The 27,409-nt window shown below is 41.3% G+C and overlaps 1 protein-coding gene across 1 annotated transcript in view; it reads left to right on the top strand.

Moving 5' to 3' along the window:
• The window catches only part of LOC139341106 (zeta-sarcoglycan), a 325,973-nt gene that overhangs the window by 156,104 nt on the left and 142,460 nt on the right, over positions 1-27,409 (top strand). The window contains exon 2 of the mRNA XM_070977442.1: positions 14,214-14,423. Within this exon, the coding sequence (XP_070833543.1) occupies positions 14,214-14,423 (210 nt within the window). The remainder of the gene's footprint in view (positions 1-14,213; positions 14,424-27,409) is intronic.

Here is a 27,409-nt window from a genome sequence, read left to right as displayed (position 1 = left end):
ATTGAAGATAATGATCAATGAGGATCACCTTATAATCTATGTTCTCAGCAGTTAATGTTTGAATTGAATTCAAGCTGCTTTCAGTGAAATTGCTTATGAATCCCTTGATTAAGTGCAGTGTGTACCTTATTATGTTTGTCTGTGTAAAACTTCAGATTTGAAGGTGATGGCTCAGTAAATAAGCCTCTATCCATGCTCGGTTTCTCCTGACCTCTATTTTAGCTAATTTATTTCCATCCATCTGGCCATAGCCCCATGTCAGCTTTTAAAATGAGCAACTCAGCTCTGACTACTTTGCTGACACGCACACACACTAGCAACCCATGTAATGAGTACATGCAGCCAATGACTTTTTAGCAATGCCATTCATCAGTGTGTGCGTGTGTGTGTGTGTTGTCCATGTCCTTCTAACCTGATGTACTATTCCCATACACTGTCAGTAAACAAGATCCAGTGCAAAAAAGCTTTAAGTCAAACTGGCTGGAAGCCATTACAGAGGCAGTGGCGACGGTGCCCTTGAAGAAGACAGCATAGTGTGTGTGTGGGGACACACAGTGTGCAAACATGTTGTAGACAAAAACACAAAGAAACACCTCGGCAAAGCTGTGCATTAGCACATACCACAACAAATGTTTGCTCTCCTTAATGTATACACAAAGTAAGACGAACAAACAAACAAGAAGAAATCCCTTTATTTGTCACAGCACACAGAGAGTTACAGGGAACTGCACACGCCATGCAAGTAGAATTCTTTCTCCGCTTTTAACCCATCCTGGAATGTCGTTCCTCCGCGGCAGACCAGGAGCGGTGGGCTGCTCAAACAAACAAAGGAGGAAGGAGAGCACACAGCACCACCTGAACAGATTGACAGGAAGATGTGGAGTGAGCGAGTGAGCGTCCGACACAGACGACTTCAACAGATGTGTATTTAAATCCTTGATGTTCATTTACACTTGGATTTTATCAATGTTTGTCAAACATAGATGATTTACACATTGACAAAGAATTACACCAGTAAAGTCTGTGCTGTGGAAAGTAGATTGCTGATAGGTCCACGTGGTTGACAGGGATGAGAGACAGACTGTGCTGCAAGTTGTTTTTTTATGTGGAGTTTAATGTTGCATTTTAGTACCAAGTATTTTGACTTTGTTTGGCACATTATGATTCTAGAGGGAAATATTTCTATTTGCAAAGCGCATTTTACTGCTGTTTGTTTTGGGGCTAAATTTGAACTGGTTATTAATTTTTATTTTAACTGGCACTAAAATCTGATGAAAAGCCTCAAAGTTAAATTTGATTCCAGCAGGTTGGCCAGATAGAGCAAGAGAGAGAGCATTTCAAAAGCAAATCAATGTAGGGCGGAAAAGGTAAACAGCAAATTCAAGGACTGCGTCTGAATGAGTGCCAGCACCACACAGGCAATAAAAGGTGTGTGTGACATACGTCCAGGCTTAAATCTGAGAAATCATTCAAAATAAGGCATGATTTTAAGTTCATATGTTGGGAGGTTCTTCTCTGAAAAAAACTCAGAAGGAAACTTCCAAAAACTTTTTTAGAAATACTGTGCTTTTTTCTATTTCTATTGGCTGCGCTGACATTTGGACGACAAAAGAAAATGACTGATAGTACGTGATATTTCACTTTTTAGATATGAAGGACTGTTGTGAAAAGCAGATCAAGGACAGAAGTGTTTGGAGTCGTCGTTTTAAAGCCAAAGCATTTCAGAGAGGAGCTGAGAGATGTTTTTTGGATGCAGTATGGAAGGATACAAAGGCAGGGAAAGATAAAGAAATGAAAAGAGTGGGAGGCGTGAATTCCACGAGTCACATGCAGTCAATTGGCTGTCTCACTGTTACTAATTTCCATATCTCCCAGGCTTTTTCTCTTTCTATCATCCCCTCTTTGTCAGCCAGTCTCTGCTCATTCAATTATACTGTGCAGGGCTCGAAGGTTGATATATGAGTGCTCCATAACGGGACTTGGAAGTGACCGACTGCTGGACATACATCACACACATCACTCACACATACATTCTTTGGTCAAATCCATGAAAGGGTGCTTTGAGAAGGGCTGCTGGTCTGCCAACACACAGCTCAATTAGGATAGAAGTGGGGAAGAAATGTAAGTAGAGCGAGTGATGGCAACAGAGATGTGAAGATGGGGGGGTGAGAAGAAGGGGGTGGTGTAGGTAATGCTGAAGACAGATAAAGTCAGGATGGAGGATGCTTCCTGCTAACACCTAAACATACACTGTGGTGAATGAAATCTGTGCTCTGTACTTAGAGTTCAGTATGTGAGATATTTTATATTTCTGTATATTTTAGTGTCAACAGCCTGTCATCATATTGAACTTACTTCACAGAGGCTTTCAATGGGTCCATTTCTTTAAACTCTTAAGGTGGAGGGCTGACAAAGCATAATAAGAATAATTATAATGATATAGAGGAATGTGGCGTGGCATGTGGGGCGACATCCACAAATGTTTGTGTGCGTCTTGGTGACGAGTCATTTGCAGCACGCAGATTAGATTCACAGCCAGAATCAAACTGGAAAGCCGCATTTATATGGCATTTGTTTTAACCGCTGTGACGCCAGGGTGTCTAGATACTCTTTTTACCTGCCAGCGTTAAGTAGTAGTTTGGAAAACTACTAAAAGCATATTTTATCATATACTTATCATATTTCATAGTTGTGAATATGAAGACATGACCGCATACTGGGATAAAGTTCATCCAGTATTAATGTTGTGTTATGGTATTAAAATAAGATTGCGCTGCAGATAAACGCTGTGTTTGCACGCGTGAATTTATTTCAAAAAGTCAAACAAAGAGAGAGACATGCACGTGGCAAAAGAGTAAGACAGGGAAGAAGGCACATACATAGTGTGTGTGTGTGTGTGTGTGTGTGTGTGTGTGTGTGTGTGTGTGTGTGTGTGTGTGTGTGTGTGTGTGTGTGTGTGTGTGTGTGTTGGGGGTGCGGTGATGATGGAGGAGGCCAGCTCACTGAGCAGGGTCATAAAGCCTGTGTGCTGATTCTGTCACCAGGAAAGATTTACTCACACACACACACACACACACACACACACACACACACACACACACACACACACACACACACACACACACACACACACACACACACACACACACAAGCACAGAAGACGCACTTACAGCACAAGTCCATCACATCTCTCACAGCGTGCCTGCCCTTGGAAATCGTCTGTCTCCCCCTCTCCTTGTGATTCCTCCCTGTATTTCCCTCTCTTAAGTGTCACTATCTCATACACACACGCCACATATAAACACACACAGCCATCCATACCATTGTTCGACCCCCTAAGAAATAACACAGTTGGAGAGAGAAACAGTTATTTTCTCGTCCCTCTCTCAAAGTCACAGCGCTTATCTTCTCTACTGTAACCAACCACACGCACACATTCCTCAGTTTACTCCCGTTCTGGCTCTCACTACTCATCCTTTCTGCCAATCATCATGTTCCCGATCTTCAAAAATATGACGTCCCCCGTTGAAACACTGTCACCACATCACTAGCTTTATTTACACAGCGCTTTAGCGGAGTGAGGACTTCTTCTGCGCACCAAATGTTTTGTAATCGGCTTTCAATACAAGAGTTGAGTGTGTGTGACAGTGGCGGTACGAGCTGACATGTTTTTGTGGTTGGAAATGGGTTGCATAACTTGGATAAAAAGGCCTGGATGTGGAGGGTTTTCTCAAGGAAACCTCCAGAGTTACATGTCTTGAATGAGTAACAGCAGAGAAGATGGCAGCACGCATCAGCATTCGAGAGATTTATGAACAGTATGGATTCAGTTATTTCAGAAATTATCTTTATTTTTAGTTCCTTCAAAGCCTTTCCTTGTCTTGAATATGCTTTACATTGTACATTGTATGTATGTTTTACGTTGGTGTAATTTGATGTGGTGCCCCCCTACACATCGAGAAACAGCATAGTCACTCATCAGCTTACATTTGATGTCTCAAAGGCTGCAGAGCCAGCAAACTCTCTTTGCATGACGCTTTCCATCTATCTCTTCAAAAGGAGGAAAAAACCCGAGCTTAAGCCTGTTGTTTTTGTTGTTGTTGTTGTTGTTGTTGGTGGTGGTGTTTAACAGTGGCAGCTTTTTGATTGACACATACTGACTCAGTGGGAGGCAGCGTGCCAGAGAGGAGGAAAGGCAGGGAGGGAGGCTGAGGAAAAGAAGTCAGCGATATTGGAAGAACAAGAATGGGGCTGAAACCGAAGAGAGAAACAAACACAATGACAGAGCGGGAAACAGAGAGGAGAGAGAGAGAAAGTGCTCACCCCGGGAAGATTCTACATCTATTTGAGGCAGCACTGAACAGCAGCGTTACTTTGCAGATCTTACTCAAACAGATCCCTCACATAATGACAAACAAACTGACACTGTGTTATTATTTTACAGTCACACTGCACTGCATGTGTGCAGTATATGAACATACGATGTGCACGGGTGGATGCTGCGCCACTGTGTTGTTTCACGCCTGTGTGTGATGTGCAGCAACCGCAGACTCGGCCTGACTGCGATACAGCACTGAGACGCTAAGAGACAAACAAACAAGTTTTGTTGCACAGGTGTGTCAGTTTGTGAACATTTGGAAAAGTGTTAACAACCAGATCCTCACAATATTAGAACAGTAAGTGCTGCTTCAGCACTACAGAGAGCTCCTTGTTCAGCACTGTGCAGACTACGGAGCTGTCCAAGGTGCTGAAATACTGCCTCGAACCACCACTGGTTACGTTATGAAGCATTCATCAGTGTGGCAGTTCAAACAAGTTCTACAAAGTAATACCAACTAAAGACATGAAAGTAACTACAACGAATATTTAGTTTCAACATGTGATCTTATTTTCCTCTTTTCTTACTGGCAGTGTGGTCTCAGAAATAGAAAGAGATACTCATAGAACATATTATTATTAATGTTCAACAGTAGAAATGTCATGGTGTGTTATGATGAAGAGGTCTTGAGCGTGTGGGGAAACCACTGAGTCTTTACCTCCTACAAATGAACAGGAGAGAAGCATGATAAATGTCAGGCCTGCTTAACTAGAATGCATAGCCACAGCCCATCCAGGTAGAGGAGGTGCGCTCCAACCATCAGTCTCACTTTAGTCCTGCTGGCATTACAAAAATGTCATTGCTTAGTAATTTACAGGCAGATGATAGTGGATACTGCAGAACCGACCGTGTAAACGTGTGTTGTAAGGCTGGAGGTGTAGTGACATTATTTTGTCAGCATAGCCGATTAAAAGTGCACTTTTGCGCTTGTGGGTACCTTCGTTTTGATTTTGCAAGAACACTTCAATGCAAAGCTCACACAGATTTACCAGCGGGCACAGGATTGTTCATGCTTAGCTCTACCTCTATAACGACACTCAAATTGAATCTAAAACGCAGCTCTATTGTCCACCGATTGTGTTGTTTGCTAAACTTTTCCATCTGATAGCAGGTCTTGGAAAGTGAATAGCAGTTTTCAACCATCAATTTGTCATCAATTTAGAGCAACCGAGCAGTTTAAACACCGTTTATCCTTCAACTACCTACTAAGGCGAAGATCCTTTCTAGCAGGATGAAATGACAGCTGGTCCATAGTGGGGAAACTTCCTGACTGACCAGGTTGGGGACCAATGCATGCAGTGAACCTGTCAATCAAACAACATCAGGATCTCTATTTTTCCTTTGCTTTATCTGCTTTTTTCTCGGTCTTTATACTGTATCGCGCTCTCATATGGCCTCTCATTTTCCCTCTCCGTTTCCATCATCCACTAATTAGTCTCGTGGGTCCTGAAAAAAACGAAAGACATCATTGGATGGAGATAAATCTAGACAGAGACAAATGAGAACAACTTTTCACTCTGGAGCCTCTATAAATAGAGACGGTAGTAGAAAGCAGCCCCTTTAGCACCAAAGCAGAGCTGCAACAAACACCAACATCAGATGAACAGGAGCGCACACTGATGAAGGAGGCTGTTTGTTTAAGCAAACAACAGTCAACTTGGTTTAATTTAAACATGAAAGCAATTTTTTCTCTGACCTTAGCCAAGTGGTACTTGCCCAAACATAAGTTTACTTTAAGCACACTGGAGGAGGAGATCAGAAATGCCTGGATCACACAAGTCGAGGCTTCACTGTAGCGTGTTCTCCGACTGAAAGTCACAAAGGCGGCCATGCCACTCCAAACCAAGCCCACCCAAGACGAGTGGAACATGAAGGGGCTTTTCCTCTGTCCACTACAGTATCATACACATCGCAGGTTGTTTATATAGTGGCAGCTGTAGTGCTTTTGGCTTAGTTATATTTTTTTTTTTTGTGTGTGTGTGTGTGTGTGTGTGTGTGTGTGTGTGTGTGTGTGTGTGTGTGTGTGTGTGTGTGTGTGTGTGGGAGAGAGAGAAAGGAAGAGAGAGAGAGTAAGTGTTGTCCTTTTAAGTCTTCTCTTTTTACACTAGGCCTGCAGCAGAACCTCGTAAATCTGTTTGAATAGTGACCGCCTCACTGCACAGGAGCCCTGTTTGTGTGTGTGCATCTGCCTGTATGTGTGTGTGTGTGTGTGTGTGTGTGTGTGTGTGTGTTCAAGTGTGTACACATGGTTTGTTTGCCCATGTTCCTGTGTGTTTACTGGTGCATGTGGGTGCAGTGTGATTTTGTCTGTCTATATGTGTGTTTGCTTGTTGCTTGTGTGGATTTTTTGTGGGCATCCGTATTCGAGTTTCACACTGCGTGCATGTGTGTGTGGGTGTGTGTGTGTGTGTGTGTGTGTGTGTGTGTGTTTGAATGTGTGTGATCCATCCACTGACTGAACACCTGAGTGCCCACAGTGACAGAGAGGGATGGCAGGCTGTCCAAACCAACAACCTACAGCCAACACAGAGCGCTCCCAATTCGGTTGGCTTAGTGTTTTATCACACTGGCTCACACACAGTCACACACACACACACACACACACGAAAAACAAATGTACATGCATGAAACAACTGTTTGTTGCATGTTGGAAGTATTTGACATGAAATCCCTCGTTGAGTTTCCTGTCACACACCTTCCCCCTCTGCAGTAGTGCAACTATTTTTATTTGTGTGTTTTAACATGTATTGACCCAGAGATCAGACTGTTTCTACATATAATAATGCAGCAAAATATGAAACATTTCAATGTAGAATTTTACAAATGATTACAAATCCCTCACTAAGAAAGCAAAATAGTAAGAATTAGTATTTAGAGAGGTAAATAATGTCATGCAAGGGGTATTTTAAATTTTTTGTCACACCAAATTGATGTAACAATTTGAATTAAATTTCAATATTCTGAATTATTATAAATGTGAATCAAAAGCAAACCAAAAAAGCTTGCATATGGAGAGTGCATTACACAGATGAGATGGACAGCAATGATCAAACAGAACACACACACAATGCAAGCTAGGATGAGCTCCGAGTGGTCTCCTCCATGCTGTGCACTCGAATACAATTATGGAAAATTAGAATGTGTTTTTGTCTATTTTTTTTATGAGGTCTTATTTAGAAAACCACCACTGTATTTCCACATAGATCCATCACTGAAATTAATAATTATTCTGAAAAATACATGGGTTTTGCACAGGTGCCTTATTTCCACTTAAAGTAATAATCCATCAACAGACATTGAGCTGAAGTTGCCATTGGCCATGACAAGTCACAGAAATGACCCCACTGTCTGACTAACTCCTAATTCTCCAGAAAATACTTCATTAGTCTCTCACCACTGTGTAAACATAGAAAAATGACAAGGATTAATAACATACTGACATGACTGAACTGTCTAGATCATGTTTATAGTTGTTATCTTTGCCTCATTTAGTTGCTGCTCACACAGAGTTAAAGTAACTACAAGGACCGTGCATTGATTTTGACAGTACTGTTTCCCAGAGTGAAGAGTGAAATTCCCATGAGCACCACCGCCTCGTGTCGTGAGGATCTTGATCTGCTGCTTGTTTCGGAAGGGAGTGAAAGAGAGACACAACTTATTTTTAATCCAGTTTTCTTTTATAAACAGCTGTTTGCTGGTTGCGTAGCAGCATGGTAATGAATCTATTTTTGGCTATGTAAGACGATTCTTAAGACTGGGGAAAGTTATCAGCATTCCCTGTTTTGTCTTGGGAATAATAAGTCAACAGCAAGATGCTGGCGAAAAGAAAGAAAAAATGACTGTGGATGTGCTCCTGTGTGGCACTGACAGGACAGTATGGGCAACGAACTTTTCTTCTGTTTCGTTGTCCCACCTGACAACAGCAACCTCAGCATCCCTGCTCCTCCTCTTCGCCATGTTTACCTGACTGCGCCCTGGAGAGGGCACCTGATTAGTCAGCGCTCAGGAACGTGTTGTGGGAGATGTTACAGCAGGCGTGTCAAGACAAAAAGATTCTGACAAGTTCGACTTTTTGTCGGGATGTCATGGGGTTTCCCAGATGCTGCACAAGAGGTTGTTTAGCATGTCAAACTACAGCAGTAGAGACACGCGACTGTCATTCATAATCGGCCACAACAGCTGTCTCAAAATTGGGCTCGATTTGTGTAGTATTATGGTCTCATTTGCTTATGTTCAATATTATTATATACAGGCATCGATATTACATTGAGACTGTTTCAGAAGGATTAACTCAAATTAAGAGATCGTGAGTGATAAGTGTGAGAAGTACAGTGCTTGTTGCATGGAAATAGAGGTACCAAACTACTTTGAATAGTGAGAAAATCCTTGATCTTGAAGGAAAATTTCACAATAACATTCTAGCAAATAGTGTGAAGATAAGAAAGAAGAGCCTGAGCTGTTTGTTAAGATGGTGTATTTTCTACCAAACTATTTCCAACCACTTAATAAGTATAGAGTTGATGGTTGGTGAGCAACATTCAGCACTCATTACTCATAACAGAAGGAACATTGCTACTTTATTTATAAGCAGTACTCCCAAGGTGCAGTAATTTATCACATCATTTATTACATCACTTTCTCAGTAGCTGAAATTTGGGTCTACATTCTCTCTGTCCTCACAAAATGAAGCAGGCTGATTTTTTTTTTCTTAGCTGTAATCTCTTTCTCTCTGTCTCTTCTGTCTGTTTAATCTATTGTATCCTGTCTCTCCCGTATATTGAAGTACTGTCACATAATGGTGAGAATGACTAAAGCCTAGGGTCCTAGGATTAGAGCTTAATACTACCTGCATCTTCTGTAATTTACAGAGAAAAGAACAGATTTGAAGCAACAATATTGGATACATTTTTGGCTTCATACTCAGATATATGAATATCATGCTCAGTCTTAAAAAACCCACAGTGCTTGATCCTTTCTACTCATCTATGTGTAGTTCTTGGGAGCTTGCATTAAAGAGAGAGACAGAAAGAGAAACAGACAGAGAGAATGTCAAGGCCATCAGATGTGGAGTGATATTGAAGCGGTGGTATTGATTGAGTATAAGCAGATGAGAGGAGAGCCGGGCCTTGTGGTGCTGGCTGACAGATACATCGGATCGCCCTCAGCACTTCATATATAGCAGCAGCACCAATCAGCCGGCACGCACACTAATTACACTTTGATACGGATTTCAGCCATGAGACGGAATCTTGAGTCGTCTGACTTTCTGTCTGTCCGTCTATTCTTGTATTTATTATCCACCCATGCGTCCACAGCCAAATCCATCCATATCCACCCGTCTGTCAATTTATCAGGCCTTCACATACATTATCAGGCAGCACACGTGTCTGTGTTCCCACTTTCTGCCATCGTTCGCAACGTCCACCAAACTGAATCTGACTTGACATACACTTCACATCCTACATGCATTCCCATTCATTTAGTTACACAATGAGAGAGGATGACACCGAGCATCAGCGTCAGAGTTTTCTCAAATGCCTCTTACCGGATGTGCTGAGAAGCTCCGCTTTACATCGACAGAGGAAATGCCACGGAAGTGCGAACACAGCAGGTGGCTGAAACTGAACTTCTAATCAAGTTTTACAGCTGTATATTTGCCATCATCATAATGATATCCTGAGTCATATTGCTTACAGCCTGAAGCAAAACATTGAGCTCTTGTGCACTGCAAAGAAACAGTGATCCCTGTCAATCTGAAGAAACAGTGATTCCCTGTTTGTCGTAATGAAGTTGGAAAGCATTCTACTTTGTGAAATGAGGCTGCTTGAAAGATGAAAGACAGTTTTGAGTTAAATCTCTTCTCCTCTCATCTCCTGTTACTGGCTCATATGAAAGTAATGCTGTTTATTTTGAGCTGCTTTTTGGTTGGCAGTTATGGGGGATTGGTAAGTCACATGTATGGACCATGGCAAAATTTCTCTCTTATTAATTTCTTAATTTATTAATTTTGCTGCTCACTGTAATCAATCATAAAGTAAAAGGTAAACCCTTAAACTGTTTTATTGCAAAATGTTTGAAATTGTCGAAGAGGTTTGTTCCTTAATATGTTACTGTACATTTTGTCAAGTTGCACATTGTCGTGGTGAAAATAGCCAAAACAACTAATTATAATTATAATTGTATTATAGGAATTGTTGGTTTCTTTGTAGATAAAAGAGCTTGGTCTGTACCAGCTCTATATGGAAAGTGTCCTGAGACAACTTCTGTTGTGATTTGGCGCTATACAAATAAAATTGAATTGAATTGAATTGAATTAAAAGTGGTGGTTATTTGTTTTATGATCTGGAAGTAAAGGTTTATCAACCTCTACATGTACCACTTTGACCAAAAATGAAAAATCCTGGTATTTATATTCTGTATATGTTATTCAGAGTCTTGGTTCTGCTGGGATCATTGTTAGAGCTCAGTGGAAATTATACCGTAATGGTAACCATGGTGACGCGGCTCCCGTAGCTCTTGTTTTTATGACTGTCAAGACAGTATGTTGTTAATAAAGTTAGGTCATGCTGTGCAGAGCCTACAGGCTTTGGTGCACCATGGGATTGATTGATGACTCTGTTGTCAGTTCAATCTAAGAAATGCACTGGAAGAGGGAGGGGGGAGGGGGGGGGATGACTGTGAGAGGGAGGGAAAGGGAGCAAACAAAATGGATTGATTAAGAACAGAGAGCGTAAAAGAAGGAAGAAATGAAGTGAGTGAGGAAGGTGGACTATGAAGAACGTGGAAATGGGGGGTAGATCCAGAATGCATACATTTCCATAAGATTAGTGTCATCGAGTACTAAGTACATGAATTTTCTCGTAGTAAGACGTGTCAAGAAAAAAGTAGAAAAAAGTAAATGTTAGAAGGAAGAGGACGCCATGCAAAAAGCTTCAAATCTGAATTAAGAAGGAAAGAAGTGATGGAAAAGTTTGAGAAATGAAAGCAGTAAATGATGCCAAATGATGAAAGATGCAGGAAAGAACAATGAGGCAAAGGAAGAAAGAGAGGACAGAGCCAAGGGAAGGAGCGAGATCAAAGGAAAGTCTGACAAAGGGCAGCGAGTGTGGCGTTTTCTGTGACAAAGGGCTGTGAGAAAAACTATGACAAATATGATATTCGCAAGTGGGCAACTGTGTGGGAGGAGGAAAGCAGTTGAATTGATAACTGTGCGTGGCTGTGACTGAAATGAGACACAAACATACACACACACAAGACAAAGAATGAGTCAGACGCTTGCAGCAAATCACTGAGTCAATGACTGATTGAGAAATTTGGAAGTGAAACTGAATTGTCATTCAGCGTCACATTCGGTTGGAAAAAAAGCTGGAAAAAACATTAGGTTTTCATATTGGTTCATTGGCTGATTCACATTCTTGCCCTTGAGAAATATGCATAAGCTGACACACACACACACACACACACACACACACACACACACACACACACACACACACACAGACATGTGTGCACCTATTGATCCCTGCTGTTGATACATGCAGGAATGAAATGATTAGCATTCCAGGGCACCACAGAAAAGTCCAGTGCTCACATGGCAAATGTAACAGCACACAGGTACACACGCTCTGCTATTGATTCAGTGTGGATGCTGAATACTGAGATAAAATGATCAGCTGCCCATCCCAGTGCCCTGCTCCACAGCAGCGCCCTGCTATCGATTCACGTGCATTGTATGTGCACAGTGTGAGTGAACAGATGTATGAAAAAGCTAAACAGGCGAAGCAGCTGAGAATTTTGCTGGATCCTTTCTTCTCAGTGAAAAGAGAAAACGTCATTCATTCATTAGCCCACTTGACGAACATTAAGCCCTTTCCACTTGGCATTAATATGTGTCTCATACCCAGCTTGTGCCCAGATAGAAATTGATTGGATTGCGTTTAGACCAAATATTGAATCCGTGTTTGGCGTGCACAATAGAAGTAGCTTCATCTTCCCTTTGCCAAAAAATTGTGATATCTATCATGTCCTTTCATCACCTTCTTTAAATCTGATATTGGACGTTGTGTTTATCTTGTTCTCGCACTGCTAAAGTTTAGTTAAACACAAACTCATTAAATTCCCTCTTAATGCAGCCAAACGTATTTCTATGCACCTCCGGAGATGTTTTGGTTGATCGGGTATTCATTGCATCCTGGGTGCATTTCCACCTGGATTTGATGTGTTTTTGCTCTGTCACGGTTATCACAGTTCAGTCACTCCATATCTCTGTTAATTCAGGTGGAAAATGGCTCCTTGAGTGCAAAGGAAAACACACCATCACGCTGTAGGACTGGTCATACTGGTGTTGTTGGAGTGAAATCATCAGCTTTTAGTTGATTATTCTGGGATTTTCACTGATTTTCACATTTTAACTGATTCAAATCAGTACATTTTTATCCTTAATGAGGATGGGAGAATGTAAAGGTTGAACAACACCTTCAGTATCAATCCCCATATTAAGCAAAAGTGGAATTTGCTAAGTTTTGAAGGTGTTTATGCACTGTCCTAACATCAATACCTCCACACGACCTTGAGCGTTGCTTTGCTTTATGAGAAACAGGACCCATGTGGAGGCACAGATTACAGGTTGACACTTGCTTCTGAGACTGTCCCACCCCCCCCACCCCCCCCCAAAAAAAAAACTTGAACAGGCCAAGTCTGCATTTTCTTTTCTTTTCTTTCTTTCTTTCTTTCTTTCTTTTTTTTTTTTTTTTTTCTGTGGACCCAGCAGGAGTCAGCATTTTTGATTCCCATCAAGGCTGGCTGGTATCATCATGTGAGACTACATGGAGAAAAAGCACTGTGGGGAGGGGGAATCAAGTCGTTGAGGTGTTAAGGTCATGCAGCCTCAGCAAATAAAGACATAATGTGTGAGTGAGAGAGAGACTGATAAAGAGAGAGAGAGGTTCTGAAGTGAGATAGGAAGTGAATTGTGGAGAGAGGGGGGAGAGAGAGAGGAAATTTGGGACGGAGAGAGCAATAAAAAGAGCGTGAGAGGGAGTTAGAGAGTCAGAGATGGACAGAGATAGCAGTGCCTTGCTGCCAGTGTCCATATCTCTTGCCACCAATGACTTCTCTTGCTGCACTACAACTAATGGACTTTGTCCTCCTCTGCTGTCTTATCTTCCCCCCTCTCTCTCTCTCTCTCTCTCTCTCTCTCTCTCTCTCTCTCTCTCTCTCTCTCTTTCTCTCTCTCTCTTTCTCTCTCTGTCTCTCTCTCTCTCCTTCCTATCTCTTACTACTCGGTGCCCTGCTATCTCCCCTTCACCACTCCTCCTCTATCTCATTTTTATCATGCCTTACCTCTATCTTCTTCTCTCCTTTTCTATGTTGTTCTGTTTTTTTTTTCTCTTTATTCTCCTGCTTCCATCCTCCAGACAACCAGGACCAAAACCTCCAAACCTCAGCCTCTCCTCTCTCTCCGACTTATCCTTGTCTGCAATGCATGGATGGAAAAAGGGGGGACTAAACACTGCTTCTATCTTCCTTCTTTCATTTTTTTCCTTAAAGATGTCTGTTGAGCATCATGCAGAGCAGAGGAATTACAGATTTTCAATCAAAATGAAAAGATACTTAGGGAGACATTAAAAAAGAAACAGTTTTGTACAAATGGCAGCAATTTTAGTGACTCCAGCATCTGAATTGAGAATTAATGAATGATAAATTTCAGGTATTCACTCAAAATCAGTACACAGTGTTGTCGAGATTAATTCCTCAAAATAGAAATGTAAAAATCCAAAATGTCTTATAAAAAGGATCGAGGCTGACATGTAATCTTCATATGTGTCCCTTTCAGATGACCCAGGAGCAGTATATCCTTGCGGCGCAGCCCAACCCACTCCACCAGCGGGGGGCGTCAGTCTGCGGCGCCCAGGTTTACCCAGCAGTGGGAATCTACGGCTGGAGGAAGAGATGCTTGTACTTCTTCATCCTCCTCCTCCTCGTCACCATGATCGTCAACCTGGCGCTGACCATCTGGATACTCAAAGTTATGAACTTCACTCCGGTAAGAGGCGTTGCTGTGTGTCATGAGCATGTCAGAGTGTTGTATGGGTGTGTGTTTATGTGGGCGTTTATGTGCGAAGCTATGCGATGTGGTTGAAAAGGTTTGCTGTAATGTAACGCAACATGAGAGTGATGATAAAATCAACGGGAGAGTGACGGGGGGAGTGCATGTGCACAAGCACACACGCCTGTGTATACTAAAGTCTCATCATATCAAGTGGATGATCTCATCCAATTACAGGTGTCCCCTACAGATGAATAAAGTTACATGTGATTAGTTCAGTTGTCAATGATTTGTAATTCAAAATTTAAATTCATTTAAATCAGATTCAACTTCCGCAGTGATGTTTGCAAATATGTACTAATGTGTTTTCCCCATCTTTCTTCTTCTTCATGTTATTATTCTCATGGATTTGTTTTTATGCACACATTCAACAATCTGTTTCTCGATGTAATATAATCCCTGCGTGTGTTATTATCTTGTCCAAATTAAGACGTACATTACAAAATGATATTTCTCCAGTACTTTTTCCAACACAGGGATGTTATACTTTAGCCCATGATTATCTGCCTCTCGTGGATGTGCGAACTATTTCTTACGACAGCAAAGACAGAAGGAATTTAACAAATTTCAAGGGTTATATATAAATTTTAACCTCATTTGCCATCTTTTCCTAACCTTAACCAACCAATTTTAGTGTCTGAACTTTTTGTACCATATGTATCATAGAGTCTGTGTTGCTTTGGAAGGCAATGACAGGACTTACTGTACTGTATGTGTTGTTCAGTGTGGTCGTCTTGGTTCAGGCTGACGGTTACAGGGCCTCTGCGGTGCTATCATAGAGCAGCTCTCTGTGAAACACTTAAATCAGCTTACTCAGTCCAAATGTTCAAAACTCACCTCAAAACTTGTTCTTATTCATAAGATTTTCAATGTGGCTGACGTGCTTCTTTATGCTCTGTTGCTCTTATTTCCTGGTTTTGACAACGTCCTTGTTTTCATTATGTTTTGTTCACGCTCTTGATGTCGTGGCTGCACCTCCTTTCTCCCTACTTTGCAAACACCATTTTGGAGAGCACTTTGACGCACAATGGTTTTGTGCTTTTAAAAGTAAATTTGGCTTTACTGAAAGGGAAAAGGAACAGCTAGTGAAGCAGCAACATCCACTAGAAAAGTGTTCATTTGCAATACTCTAGGCAAGACAAATTTATTTGTACAGCACAATTCACACACTGGGCAATTCAAAGTTCTTTACAGAAGCATAAAAATACATTAAAATCATACATTTCAAAGAAAGAAAGAAAGAAAGAAAGAAAGAAAGAGATTAGAAGAGAATAGAAGAATAAAAATAAAATACAGTTAAAGGAAAATTAAAAACAGAAGCCAGTAAAAGACAATAATTTAGCATTTAGAATTATTAAAGTCATTGAGAAAATATATTTACTTTAAGTAAAAGCTGTAGCAAATAATAATGTTTTCAACCCTGATTTAAATGAGCTGACACTTGGTGCAGACCTCAGGTGTGCAGGGAGATTGTTCCACAGGTGAGGAGCATAATAACTGAAAGCTGCTTCACTTGGTTTGGTTCTCATTCTGGGAACAAACAATAGACCTGTCCCTGATGATCTGAGAGGTCTGGATACTTCATGTGGAGTTGATAAATCCAGAATATATTGTGGTCCTAGACCATTTAAGGCTTTATAGACCAACAGTAAGGTTTTAAAGTCTATTCTTCGACTCACAGGAAGCCAGTGTAGTGATCTGAGGACTGGTGTGATGTGGTCCATTTTTCTGCTGTTTGTATGGACTCGTGCAGCAGCATTTTGGATCAGCTGTAGTTGCCTAATTGATTTTTTGTTTAGGCCATTAAAGACTTCATTGCGATAGTCCAACCTACTGAAAATGAATGCATGAACCAGTTTCTCCATGTCTTCTTTGGACAGACAACCCTTGATTCTGGTTATATTTTTCAGGTGGTAGTAGGTTGATTTGGTAATCAGCTTTAAATGGTTGTTAAAATTCAGGTGAAAATCAATAATTACACCAAGATTTCTGGCTTTATCTGTTGTTTTCAGTGACATGGAGTTAAGGTGAGCACTGATTTTTTTTCACTAAACATGGTAACTACAGGCCCTTATTAATAAAATAATATTTTATCTATCTCTCGTCAATGCCTCCATATAATACATCTCGTTTCAACCGAGGCTTTCTGAGCATGTCATCCAGGGGTTACAGCACCCACACATCTAATATCCCATATTGCCTTGGGGCTCAAGAAACTTCACTGTGATAGGATATATGCAAATGAGGCAGAATCTGACCCCTGCCAATCTCTGGTAAAGCCTTCCCACATCATGTCTTATGTCTCAATAAACCATAAGACAGGTTGAGGGAAAGGGAGGGGGGCAGCTGAATATGCCTAGGGGATGGCAGCCGGTACTAAGCATGAAAGAGCAGAAGATATTTCAGAGGCTATATACTGATGTGTGGAAAACAAGACAGTATGAGAAAATGGGGGGAGTTTAAAAAAAAGAAAAAGAGCATGAAAAGAAGCATGGAAGGTAAACAGAGACAGAGTTTTTATTTTACTTTAAGTGAATATGATACATGAAAAATAAGGTATGATATGTTTCCACCAAATAGACTGAGGCAAACAGTAATGAAGGACACAATCTGAGTAGCATCGCGTTTCCCCCAAAATGTGTTTTTTGCTGCTGCTGCTGCAAATAAAGTTGCATGTACACATATTTATCCATTTTAGGACCACAATATTGTAGAAGACACGATGATGCTAAAGAAACATGCCTGTCCTTCTTCTGGGCTCTGTTTTCTATCAGCTGTCAGGCTTCAGACTGATCTTGAAATAAGTCCTGTACAGATTAATATCCTTTGTGTTATTTTGCCACATCGCCCCTTCAGCCACCCAGCTATTAACCGAGTCTCCAGCAGTGCCACATGGTGGAGTTTGAAAGACAGTAGCTGACGGAGTAGAGATCAGCATGGTTGACAGAGAGGGGAAAACAAAACAAAACAAAAGAAAGAAAAGCTGTCAGATGGGCAGATAAAGATTGGATTGTTATGGGCTGGAGGACGGAAGGGCGAGTGGTGGGGACCATGGGTTGAAGAAGAGAGTGATGAATATAGAAAGGAAGATTTGAAGCTGAGTGAGTGTCTGTCTACATGTGGTTAAAATGTAGTGTGTGACCATCTACACCCTACACACATCCTCTCCCTCATGTCCTCCAACTCTGAGGTCCTCAGAGACCAGGAGAGATGTCTGTTTCAGTGCCAAGTCAGTGGATGATGACTTGACAGAGACAGTCAGAGTTTGAGTGTCGAACAGTTCATCATGACGCCTTCGCAGCAACTGCTCCACTTCAGAGGACGAGCTGTGTTGTCGCGTCTATGGATCTGATCAGTTAAAATTCACACAGTGACGATTTTGAATTTGGAAAGGAAGCATGACGTCCACGAGCGCTCCATGTGGCAGACACTGAATCCTGTGAGACCATGAAGTGTATACCATACCGAAACTCAACCAACTCCACGCCTCATAGTTTGCATCTACATAAAACCTTTACACTATGTTAGTAGACAGCAATAGAGGATATTTATGCAAGAAGCACTATCCCATTATAGCTCTGAGTTTCATAAATTCCCAAAGTCAATACAACAGTGCACAACATTGTGAGGTGCTCCAGGTGTCAATTGAAAAAAGGAAGCAAGTGCTTATTTCAGCTTAATTAATCAAACATTAGTTAAAACTATCACCAGCCAAAATAATATATTTTTGTTGTACTTTTGACCCCACTGAGACCCAACGCACAGACGCTTCATCAAAAATTGCACTTAACTAATGATAATTAGCATTTCAAGGAATGTTTACAGCCGTGTTTGACTGCATTAAGCTGTAAAATGGACCTGGAAAAATAAGTGAAGATCACAAGAGTGAGAATGGTGGTGTTCCCTAAAATGCTTCACCTGTGGAGCTACGCTGGTGAAGTGTTAAGGATCAATCAGAAATCAGTCACATTCACATTCAATCACATTTTAAAACCGTGGGAGAGCATACTTTCACACACACTATTCTAGCTTCAGATTTGCACATGCAGAGCCAACAGCTGGAGACACAAAGCAGCGGACCTTTTATCACATCTTGAATAACATGATTTATTGACCGAACTTCATTGGAGACCTCTGATTGAGACTTTACAAAAGAATACAAAAAGGGAGGCTGTCTCTTGCCTTCCAATCCCACTGGCTGTATGTTTTGGATCAGCTTGTGATCAACATATTCAGCTCCAGTTAGGTGTTGTGGTGTTGTGTTGTTGCGTTGTGAAATGAAATTGTTTCACCCGAGGTGTCACTCTGTCCATTGTAGCACATTGCATGAAATAATTTTTCGCGCTGCTTGTTGCTGTTTTCCAGCTTCACACCTCTGATACGGAGCAGCTTGTGTAGGTTTCCATCAGAAAGCTGCTTTCTATGTGCGACCACTTCCATTTCTGAGCACTGCACAAGGCTCATTGTTATTAGCAGTCTGAACACTGAATAATGAACGTAAAGGCAGAGAACATTAAAACTAAAATCTCTCACGCACAAGCACAAATGCAGTTCTGTGCTTCCCTTCTTCATCATTTCTCATTTCAAAGCCGGCAATGGGGAGTCGCTTCTTCTGCGATTGTCATTTCCGCCGCCACCATTCATATCACGTCTAAAGTATAATGAAGGCCTCTCTCAAACTTTTTTGTTTTGTTTGGAGTTGCCAGATGTGACTCTCATTGTGATGGTGTGCAGAGAAAAAGAGATTTGCTTTTGAAGAGACAGCTTTGGCAGTAAATTGGAGAGGAGGGAATTGTGGGGATAGGAGTTAACGTGTGTGTGTGTGTGTGTGTGTGTGTGTGTGTGTGTGTGTGTGTGTGTGTGTGTGTGAGAGAGAGAGAGAAAGAGAGAGAGAGAGAGAGAGAGAGAGAGAGAGAGAGAGAGAGAGAGAGAGAGAGAGAGAGAGAGGAAAACCGAGTATATGTGTATGTGCCAGCAATTATTTAGCAATCGTTGATGTGTGTGCTGATGTGTGTGTGTGTGTGTGTGTGTGTGTGTGTGTGTGTGTGTGTGTGTGTGTGTGTGTGTGTGTGTGTGTGTGTGCCTTTCCATGCTTGTGTTTGTGTGTGTGTGTGTGCATGTGCGTGTGTGTGTGTCCTCCCCTGAGTCCTTTGAGCATTCACCACAGAGAAATTCAATTTCAGTTGTCACTCACCAATCAGCCTGCCTAATTCCTGGTCTGGACGAGACTATGGTGTGTGTGTGCGCGGGTGTTTGCTTGTGTGTTAGCATCGGAGCGTGCAATGTGTATTTGTCACCTTAATACCTGCTCAATACCCAATGTTTTGCCTTCTCATAACACGGTTTGCGGTGTGCTGCTCTGCATCCTGCCGTAACGGTCTCTTACAATGTGTGCAGAGACGTTTTGAATCGCTCGGCGTGCACGCTGGAGTCATAAACCAGATGTGATTCATCAACATTCAGAATTGCATTTACACTACAATGAATTCTGCCTCCGCTAACACAATATGGCTGTCAAATTTTCCCAAGTGTTAACAATAACACAGCAGTATCTGTCTTTATAGCGAGATCTACTCCAAGAAGCAAGATTCCTGTGTTTCACTTTGTGCAGCCACTTTGTGCACTTTTAATCCTTAACTATATGAAGCTTATAAACACCATCTAAACATGATAAATACTTCAAGAATAACAATAAAACTGCCAGTGCTCTGCAGTTTATTTCAGCATTCTTACACTTAGATGACAATGGTAAACATTTGCTGGCAGTGTGTGAAGTGTGCTTTCTTATTTTTAAATAGTGACTGGCTGCCAGCCAGTGGGGGCTTACAATAAAACTTTATTCTTGTGGCACTTTTCAGATCAGAGTTACAGGGTGCTTTAAAGAGGATAAGACAGCAATTGGAAAATCAATAAAAATGACCAACATTAATTAGAAACAGGCTTATGGCTGCATAAAATAGGGTTGCAAAAGGGAAATACAACAGGAATAAAACAGGAACAAACACATTTGGCTTATGAGTAGCTCGTAAAAGTGAGGCAACAAAGACAGACGCAGTCTGTCAGTCAGTGTTCGTGACCACAGGTCAGTGTCTCCAGAACGGGGGTCCAGGTTGATCTCGACATTCTTAATGACGTCCCACAGCTTTCTGTAAAAATGAGCAATAGTTTAGATCCACTTTTGAATTTCTTTTTGTCTTAAGCCTCATACGCCATGCTAATTCAAGCACAGTGAGAGGAGACATGCATGGGTACAGGTTCTTGGTTTCTGTGGTAAAGTATAAGCACGGGAAATAGAGTGGAGGAGGTTCTAAGCATCAACAGTAGAATTTACTAGTTTTATTAGTTAGAAATGATGCAGCTTCTTATCAAACTCTGTACTTTAATTAAGCTCTGTCTCTGTCCTTGCACTCACTGCACCTAAGCAGCATTCCCCATTCTCTGCTACTTGTATTATTTTGCCATTTATTTACATATTTAAACGAAAAATAAATAAACAAAATAAAATAACATTTCCACAATAAAACTAAAATCCTACACTCCCTCTCAAATTGGCTGGACTTTAGGACATTGGATAACCTCACTGATTAATTAGTGTAGGTCTGGCACCTTTTTCTACCTGCCTGCCCATCAGCTTGCGTCATACTCACATCCCCACACTTTGTTAATGTGCAAAAAAATGCCAAAACAATTTAATTGAGTACAGTTTTAACTAGCTTACTGTTTTGTTACATAAAAGCAAGTACCAGTACTGAGCTGCATATAAAGACATTATGATGCTTTATGCCGAAGGAGATTAAAGGGAAGAGGATTAAAGGGAGCATTTACTCAGCGATTGGAATTTGTCAGATAGAGCAAATAGGTAAATAGGTACATGATCTCAATTAATGGGATGGAGTGCCCTTTGTTGTCACAGGTGCTCCAGTGATTCATGTTCAACATATAAATGCATTTTTTCATGAAAATCTTCCACAGTGTAGCTTTAAGTTTCTTTACAAATAAACTAATCCGGGCGATCAGTGTGGTAGAGAGAGAGAGTTGAGCAGGGAGGATGCTGAGTGATCCATGGAAGAAGACAAATAGGAAAAAGGATGGAGAGGGAGTAGTGGCAGTCAGTGTGTGTGTGTGTGTGTGTGTGTGTGTGTGTGTGTGTGTGTGTGTGTGTGTGTGTGTGTGTGTGTGTGTGTGGTTTAAATAGAGTGTCCAATCATCCACGCTCAGCTTCTCCCTCCTGTCCTCTGCCTCTTGGGTCCTCGGGGACTTGAAGAGGTGTCTGTTTCACTGCCTCATGGAGTGGAAATGAGTGGATGATGGGCTGGCATAGACAGACGGATTGTGGGGCCGTGTGAGTGTTACTGTGTTCATCAAGGCGCCATCACCTTCACTATATTCCAGTTCATGGGCCCTTAAAGCCTATGGTCTGCAAGCTGATGTTTTGTTGTATCTTTACATTGGTTAAATAGTCAGATTTGATTTTTGACCCACAATTCATCTACTTTTTTTTGTTCCTATACATAGGAAGATAACAGATCCCTGTTTAAGTTCAATTGGTGACTTTACCCCCTGCAACTTAAATTCATCAGTACCTGAAAAAGCATGATTTAATAACCATAGCAAACCCTGCCCTCTATTATTGATAACATATGGTTATTTATTGTACACAACAGGGAATTATGTATTCTACATTACTGTGTGCTTAATGTGAGGTCACTGATTAATTTGAGAGCAACAGTGCCGGAAAAAGCTGCTGTAATTTAAATGCTCATATGTGCAATGTAAGCATCAGAAAATTGTTCATCCAGCACATTAAATTAAATCATTACTCACTGACACTGTGCTCCAAATCCAAATCATGATAATAGATTTAATGTGACCAAGCATGTCACCTCTGCATGCATTAGGTTAAAGGGCATGGCTGTCATAATGTGTTAGGTCACAGCTACTGTGTTTTCAGTCTATGTCAGTGTGTTTGTTTGTGGGTATGGTACGTGTGACTGGTGTGTGTGTGTGTGTGTGTGTGTGTGTGTGTGTGTGTGTGTGTGTGTGTGTGTGTGTGTGTGTGTGTGTGTGTGTGTGAGAGAGAGAGAGAGAGAGAGAAATGGTAAGATGTACTCTTGAAGGCAGTATGAGCTCCCAAAACCTGCTGTACTCAGCTCCTCGCCTAGACCAGCCACCATCATTATGGCTGTTCACACCTGCAATGTGTAATTTATCGCTCACACACACACACACACACACACACACACACACACACACACACACACGCATTTTTCTCACTTTGTCAGTAACAGTGCTGACCTCAGGTAATGAGAGAGTCCAGCGTGAAATACTCTGTCCTCCTGTATCGCACATGCACGCACACACGCACACACAGACACACACACACACACACACAAAGCGGAGAGGGGTTAATGTGACGTATCCATCAGAGTTAGAGCGCTGACACACCTGATGTTAATCGCTTGAATGGTCAGTGCACACACACACACACACACACACACACACAGAAAAAAGGCAATAGAATGGTTTGACATTTGAGTATTATATGTGAAATATATGTTTCATGTGAGTCCATCTCCCCATCAATAATACAGCTTAATTTCCTCACCAGTATGGAGCTGGGAAATGCAACAAAATGCCACTTAATGATGCCTTGATTATATTATTATAGGCTAATCCATAGGGTACTTCAGAGATAGGAAGTGTAAGGGTCTGCTCCTCATTAATCTTGCAACAGATCTCCTCAGCAGCTTATATTTCAACTGAATGTCAACGCAATCCTTACAGGGGTTGACTATAGCATTTAGGTTGGACTAATAAGTAAAACCACAGCCGTAGATTAATGACAAATGGTCTCGTAGGTCTTATTCTTATAAGGTGTTTGATAATATTCCAATAAGAATGTACAGTAGACACTTACGATACTCGTGGGAGCATTGAGTTCTCACTAAATGTCCCATTTTCCACACATTTGAGCCATTGAGCTCAGTGAATTTCCCTCCTGTTGGACTTAAATAATGTGGTTTGTGGGACAGGTTGAATAATTTCAAACTGATAACTTGTTCTTGAGCTTCCGCAACTGGGCACAGCTGGGAAATTACACATGGTTTAACTACAGTGTTTCACTATTGCACATTAGATAAAAAGATATGTAACACAGCGTATAAAAAGAAAAAAAATATGTATGTGCGTAGACTTGATGCAAAGAAATATGTAATATTGAAGAAAATATGCAATATTGCACAAGATATTGCGTGGATGTAATGGAAACATGATGAAACATAAAATCACACAGTAAGTATGTAAACACAGTGCTACATCATGCAATACTGGAGATGAACAGTCTGGTCGCAGTTAGAATGAAGGACCTGCGGTAGCACTCCTTTTTACAATGGATGCAGCAGTCTGCTATTGAGGGAGCTGCTTAAGCCCCCCACCATCTCATGCAGGGGGTGGGATGGGTTGTCAGTAATTGATGTCAGCTTGGCTAACATCTGTCTCTCACCCACCTCCTTGATGGTGTCCAGAGGGCAGGAAAGAAACAGCTCTCCTGACCAGTTTGTTCAGTCTTTTTCTGTCCCTCTCAGAGCTTCCACAGCCTCAGCAGACCACTGCACAGAAAACTGCAGATGCCACCACAGAGCCATAAAATGTTTTTAACCGCGTCCTGCATACTCCAAAAGACCTCAGTCTTCTTAGCAGGTGGAGGCTATAATACCAAATTGTTTACCATGAAAACTCCAAGGTCTGCCTTTAAGCTTGAACGCCCTTGAATAAGCTCTCAGGCTTGAAATGCAAGTGATGAGATAACATGAGCAGTGATAGCCACCAGGCAGAACAGAGAAAGAGGAGCGTCACTCATACTCAAAGTTTAAACAAGCCATCACAGCACCACCCACACTGTTTGACCCATCTCATAGGCCCAAACCACCACCACCAGACAAAAAAGGAGGGAAAAAAGGAAAAGATTACCACTTTAAATCGCTGTCTGCACAAAACAAAGATGTCTTTTTATAGAGTCAGCAACACTTTCAGTTTAAACTCACTGAGATAGGCAAGAAATGTAACATTAAATCACTTTGATATGTATTTCTATGCATCCACCCAAGGGTATATTTGTGTGTGTAAGATAACCAAGTAGCATCTTGGTGTATACGACATCTAAATCTGAATCAGTCAGCACTTTAGTCCTATTATTTCCAGTGGCAATACGTCAAACAATGATAAATAAGGAACGCACACACACAAACAGCTGACCCCTTGCCTGTTTGAGCACTGTGTGAGAGAGTGTGCATGTGTGTGCATGCACGTGTGTGTGTGCAGCAGGGGGTGTTCTGTCTAGCGTCTAAGTGTGTCAACATGTGTGGAGGCAAAATATCCATCAGTCAGCAGTTTTAGCCTTGTTATCTCTGCTGGCACTCTATCAAAGATATAAACAATGATAAATAATGAACACACTCATCTTAATGGAGATAATGTGTGTTTGTGTGTGTGTGTGTGTGTGTGTGTGTGTGTGTGTGTGTGTGTGTGTGTGTGTGTGTGTGTGTGTGTGTGTCTGTGTGTCTGTGTGTGTGTGTGTGTGTGTGTGTGTGTGTGTGTGTGTGTGTGTGAGAGAGAGAGAGAAAGAGAGAGAGAGAGAGATGTTGGAAGAGAGGCGATATACTATAGTCACTCAAATGTAACATTTGTTTGTGTCTTTCGGGATGCCGGGGGTTGCTGTTGCTTTTATGCTGACATGCTCATTTGTGTGTGTGTGTGTGTGTGTGTGTGTGTGTGTGTGTTTATGCAAGTGCTGAGGTTTCAAAAGGTTTCTTGAGACATGAATCCTTAAAGAATCCCTGCTGTGAGGACATCTTCTTTGCATGGTTACTCACACTTAGAGTATATATATTTACGTTAGCATAAGTCTCTATTCATTATACACACAAAGCATATTCCCCATTCGCTTGTTTCTTTTGAAATAAAGAAGACTAGTAGTATTTAAGTGGATTATGATTCTGACTGAACACACAGATACACACATGCTGTATTGGCCTTCAGGTTAAAAACTGAGAGAAGCTACCTTGTACTCATCTGCAAGTAGCCACTTAGTGATAACCCTTCATTCAGAGCATTCAGCTGTTACTCTGAGTGAAAGTGAAAATGCATAAATGAGTAGTTCAGTCAGAGAAACCCTTCTCTCAAACTTTTTTAAGCATCCATTCTGCTGTAACCTATCAAACATGTTAAAGTTAAATGTGTTGATTGGGTCTAATGGAAAAGCTTTTGCATACACTTCTTAAGAATTTATTTGCTTGTAGTAGAAAGTGTCTTAATGTGAGTTTTATAATGGCTGTTTTTCACCTTTTTTTTTTTAATGAAACCCTTTGTTGGAAAAAAAAAATCTAATTTTTCATCAAAACAGGGGGTTGTTTCCCTTCAGCTTCTGTTGGTGCGAGTCATTTCCCAGAGAAGCTGCCATATTTCATCTTTCATTTTCATTTTAGCTAATTTAACAATTGTCAAATTGTCACATTTTTCAGAATGAAAGGTTCAGGTAAAAGCCTGTTTCCAAAGAAGTTGGGATGCTGTGTAAAATGTAACGGGACCTAGAATGTGATGATTTTGGAAGCCATCAAAACCCCATATTTCACTGCTCTGTGACAGACTGCACACACAGCACTGCATTGAAAACAAAACAAAAATCATCATCTATGAACACAGTTCATCGCTGCATCCACAAATGCAAGTTGAAACTCTACCATGCAAAGAAACCGTATATGAAACAGATCCAGAAACACCGTCGCCCTCTCTGGTCCTGAGCTCATTTAAGATGGACTGAGGCAAAGTGGAAAACTGTCCTATGGTCCGACGAGTCCACATTTAAAATTCTTTTTGAAAATCACGTACGCCGCGTCCTCCGGAGGGGGTCCACTCTGCTTGTTAGCAGCACACAGTTCTAAAGCCAGCATCCATGATGGCATGGGGGTGCATTAGTGCACATGGAATGGCTAACCTGCACATTTGTGAAGGCATCATTAATTCTGAAAGTCATATGCAGGTTTTGGAGCAACATATGCTGCCGAGTCGACAACATCTTTTTCAGGAAGGCCTAGGTTATTTCTGCAAGACAATGCCAACCCACATTCAGCACATACACCAATAGCATGGCTCCATAATAAAAGACTCTGGCTGCTAAACTGACCTGCCTGCACTGAAAATACTTGGTGCATTTTGAAACGTAAAATAGGACAAAGGAGTCCCTTCACTGTCAAGCAGCTGAAATTGTACATCAGGCAAGAATGGGAAAGCCTTCCACTTTCAAAATGACAGCAATTGGTCTCCTCAGTTCCCAAACCCTTACAGAGTGTTGTTAAAAGAAGAGGTGGTGCAACAGAGAGGAAAACTTGACCCTGTGCCATATTTTTTTGAAACATGTTGCTGTCATCAAATTCTAAATGACAATAGAAGTTTTGAAAAGAATGAAATTGTTCAGTTAAACACGGTTCCACCACCATGAACTTCAGTGCTTTGTCCACCAAAATACACAAAAGAATTACAACTCATTGTGATGATCTTTACCTTTGGACTCATTTCTATGATGGAGATATGCACCCCATATCTATAGTTCCATGTTAGACCAGTTAGCAAGACCGATGTCTCATTTGTCAACTTTACTGTGTACTAACAGAGATTACAGAAATCCTGATGGCTTGTCACACATATAGATTCAGTGCTTCAGAAATGTCTCATTCATAGCAGCAAAAACAGTGTTTGGATTGGATAGTTTTACATGTCTGTATAACTGAACCACCAGCTGCTCTTTGTTTGTTGGTTGCAGTGTTCTGGTTAATCTGATGATGTAGTGGCAGTGCGCCCTTCTTCTCTTGCCCTTTGCCTTTCCTCCGTATACTCTTCCTCAAACTGATGTGGAACGGCAGTCGTTC

Source organism: Chaetodon trifascialis, chromosome 2, assembly GCF_039877785.1.
Source record: "Chaetodon trifascialis isolate fChaTrf1 chromosome 2, fChaTrf1.hap1, whole genome shotgun sequence".
NCBI lineage: Eukaryota > Metazoa > Chordata > Actinopteri > Chaetodontiformes > Chaetodontidae > Chaetodon > Chaetodon trifascialis.
The sequence above is the reverse complement of the archived record's forward strand: the minus strand, read 5'-3'. Positions and strand labels throughout refer to the sequence as shown.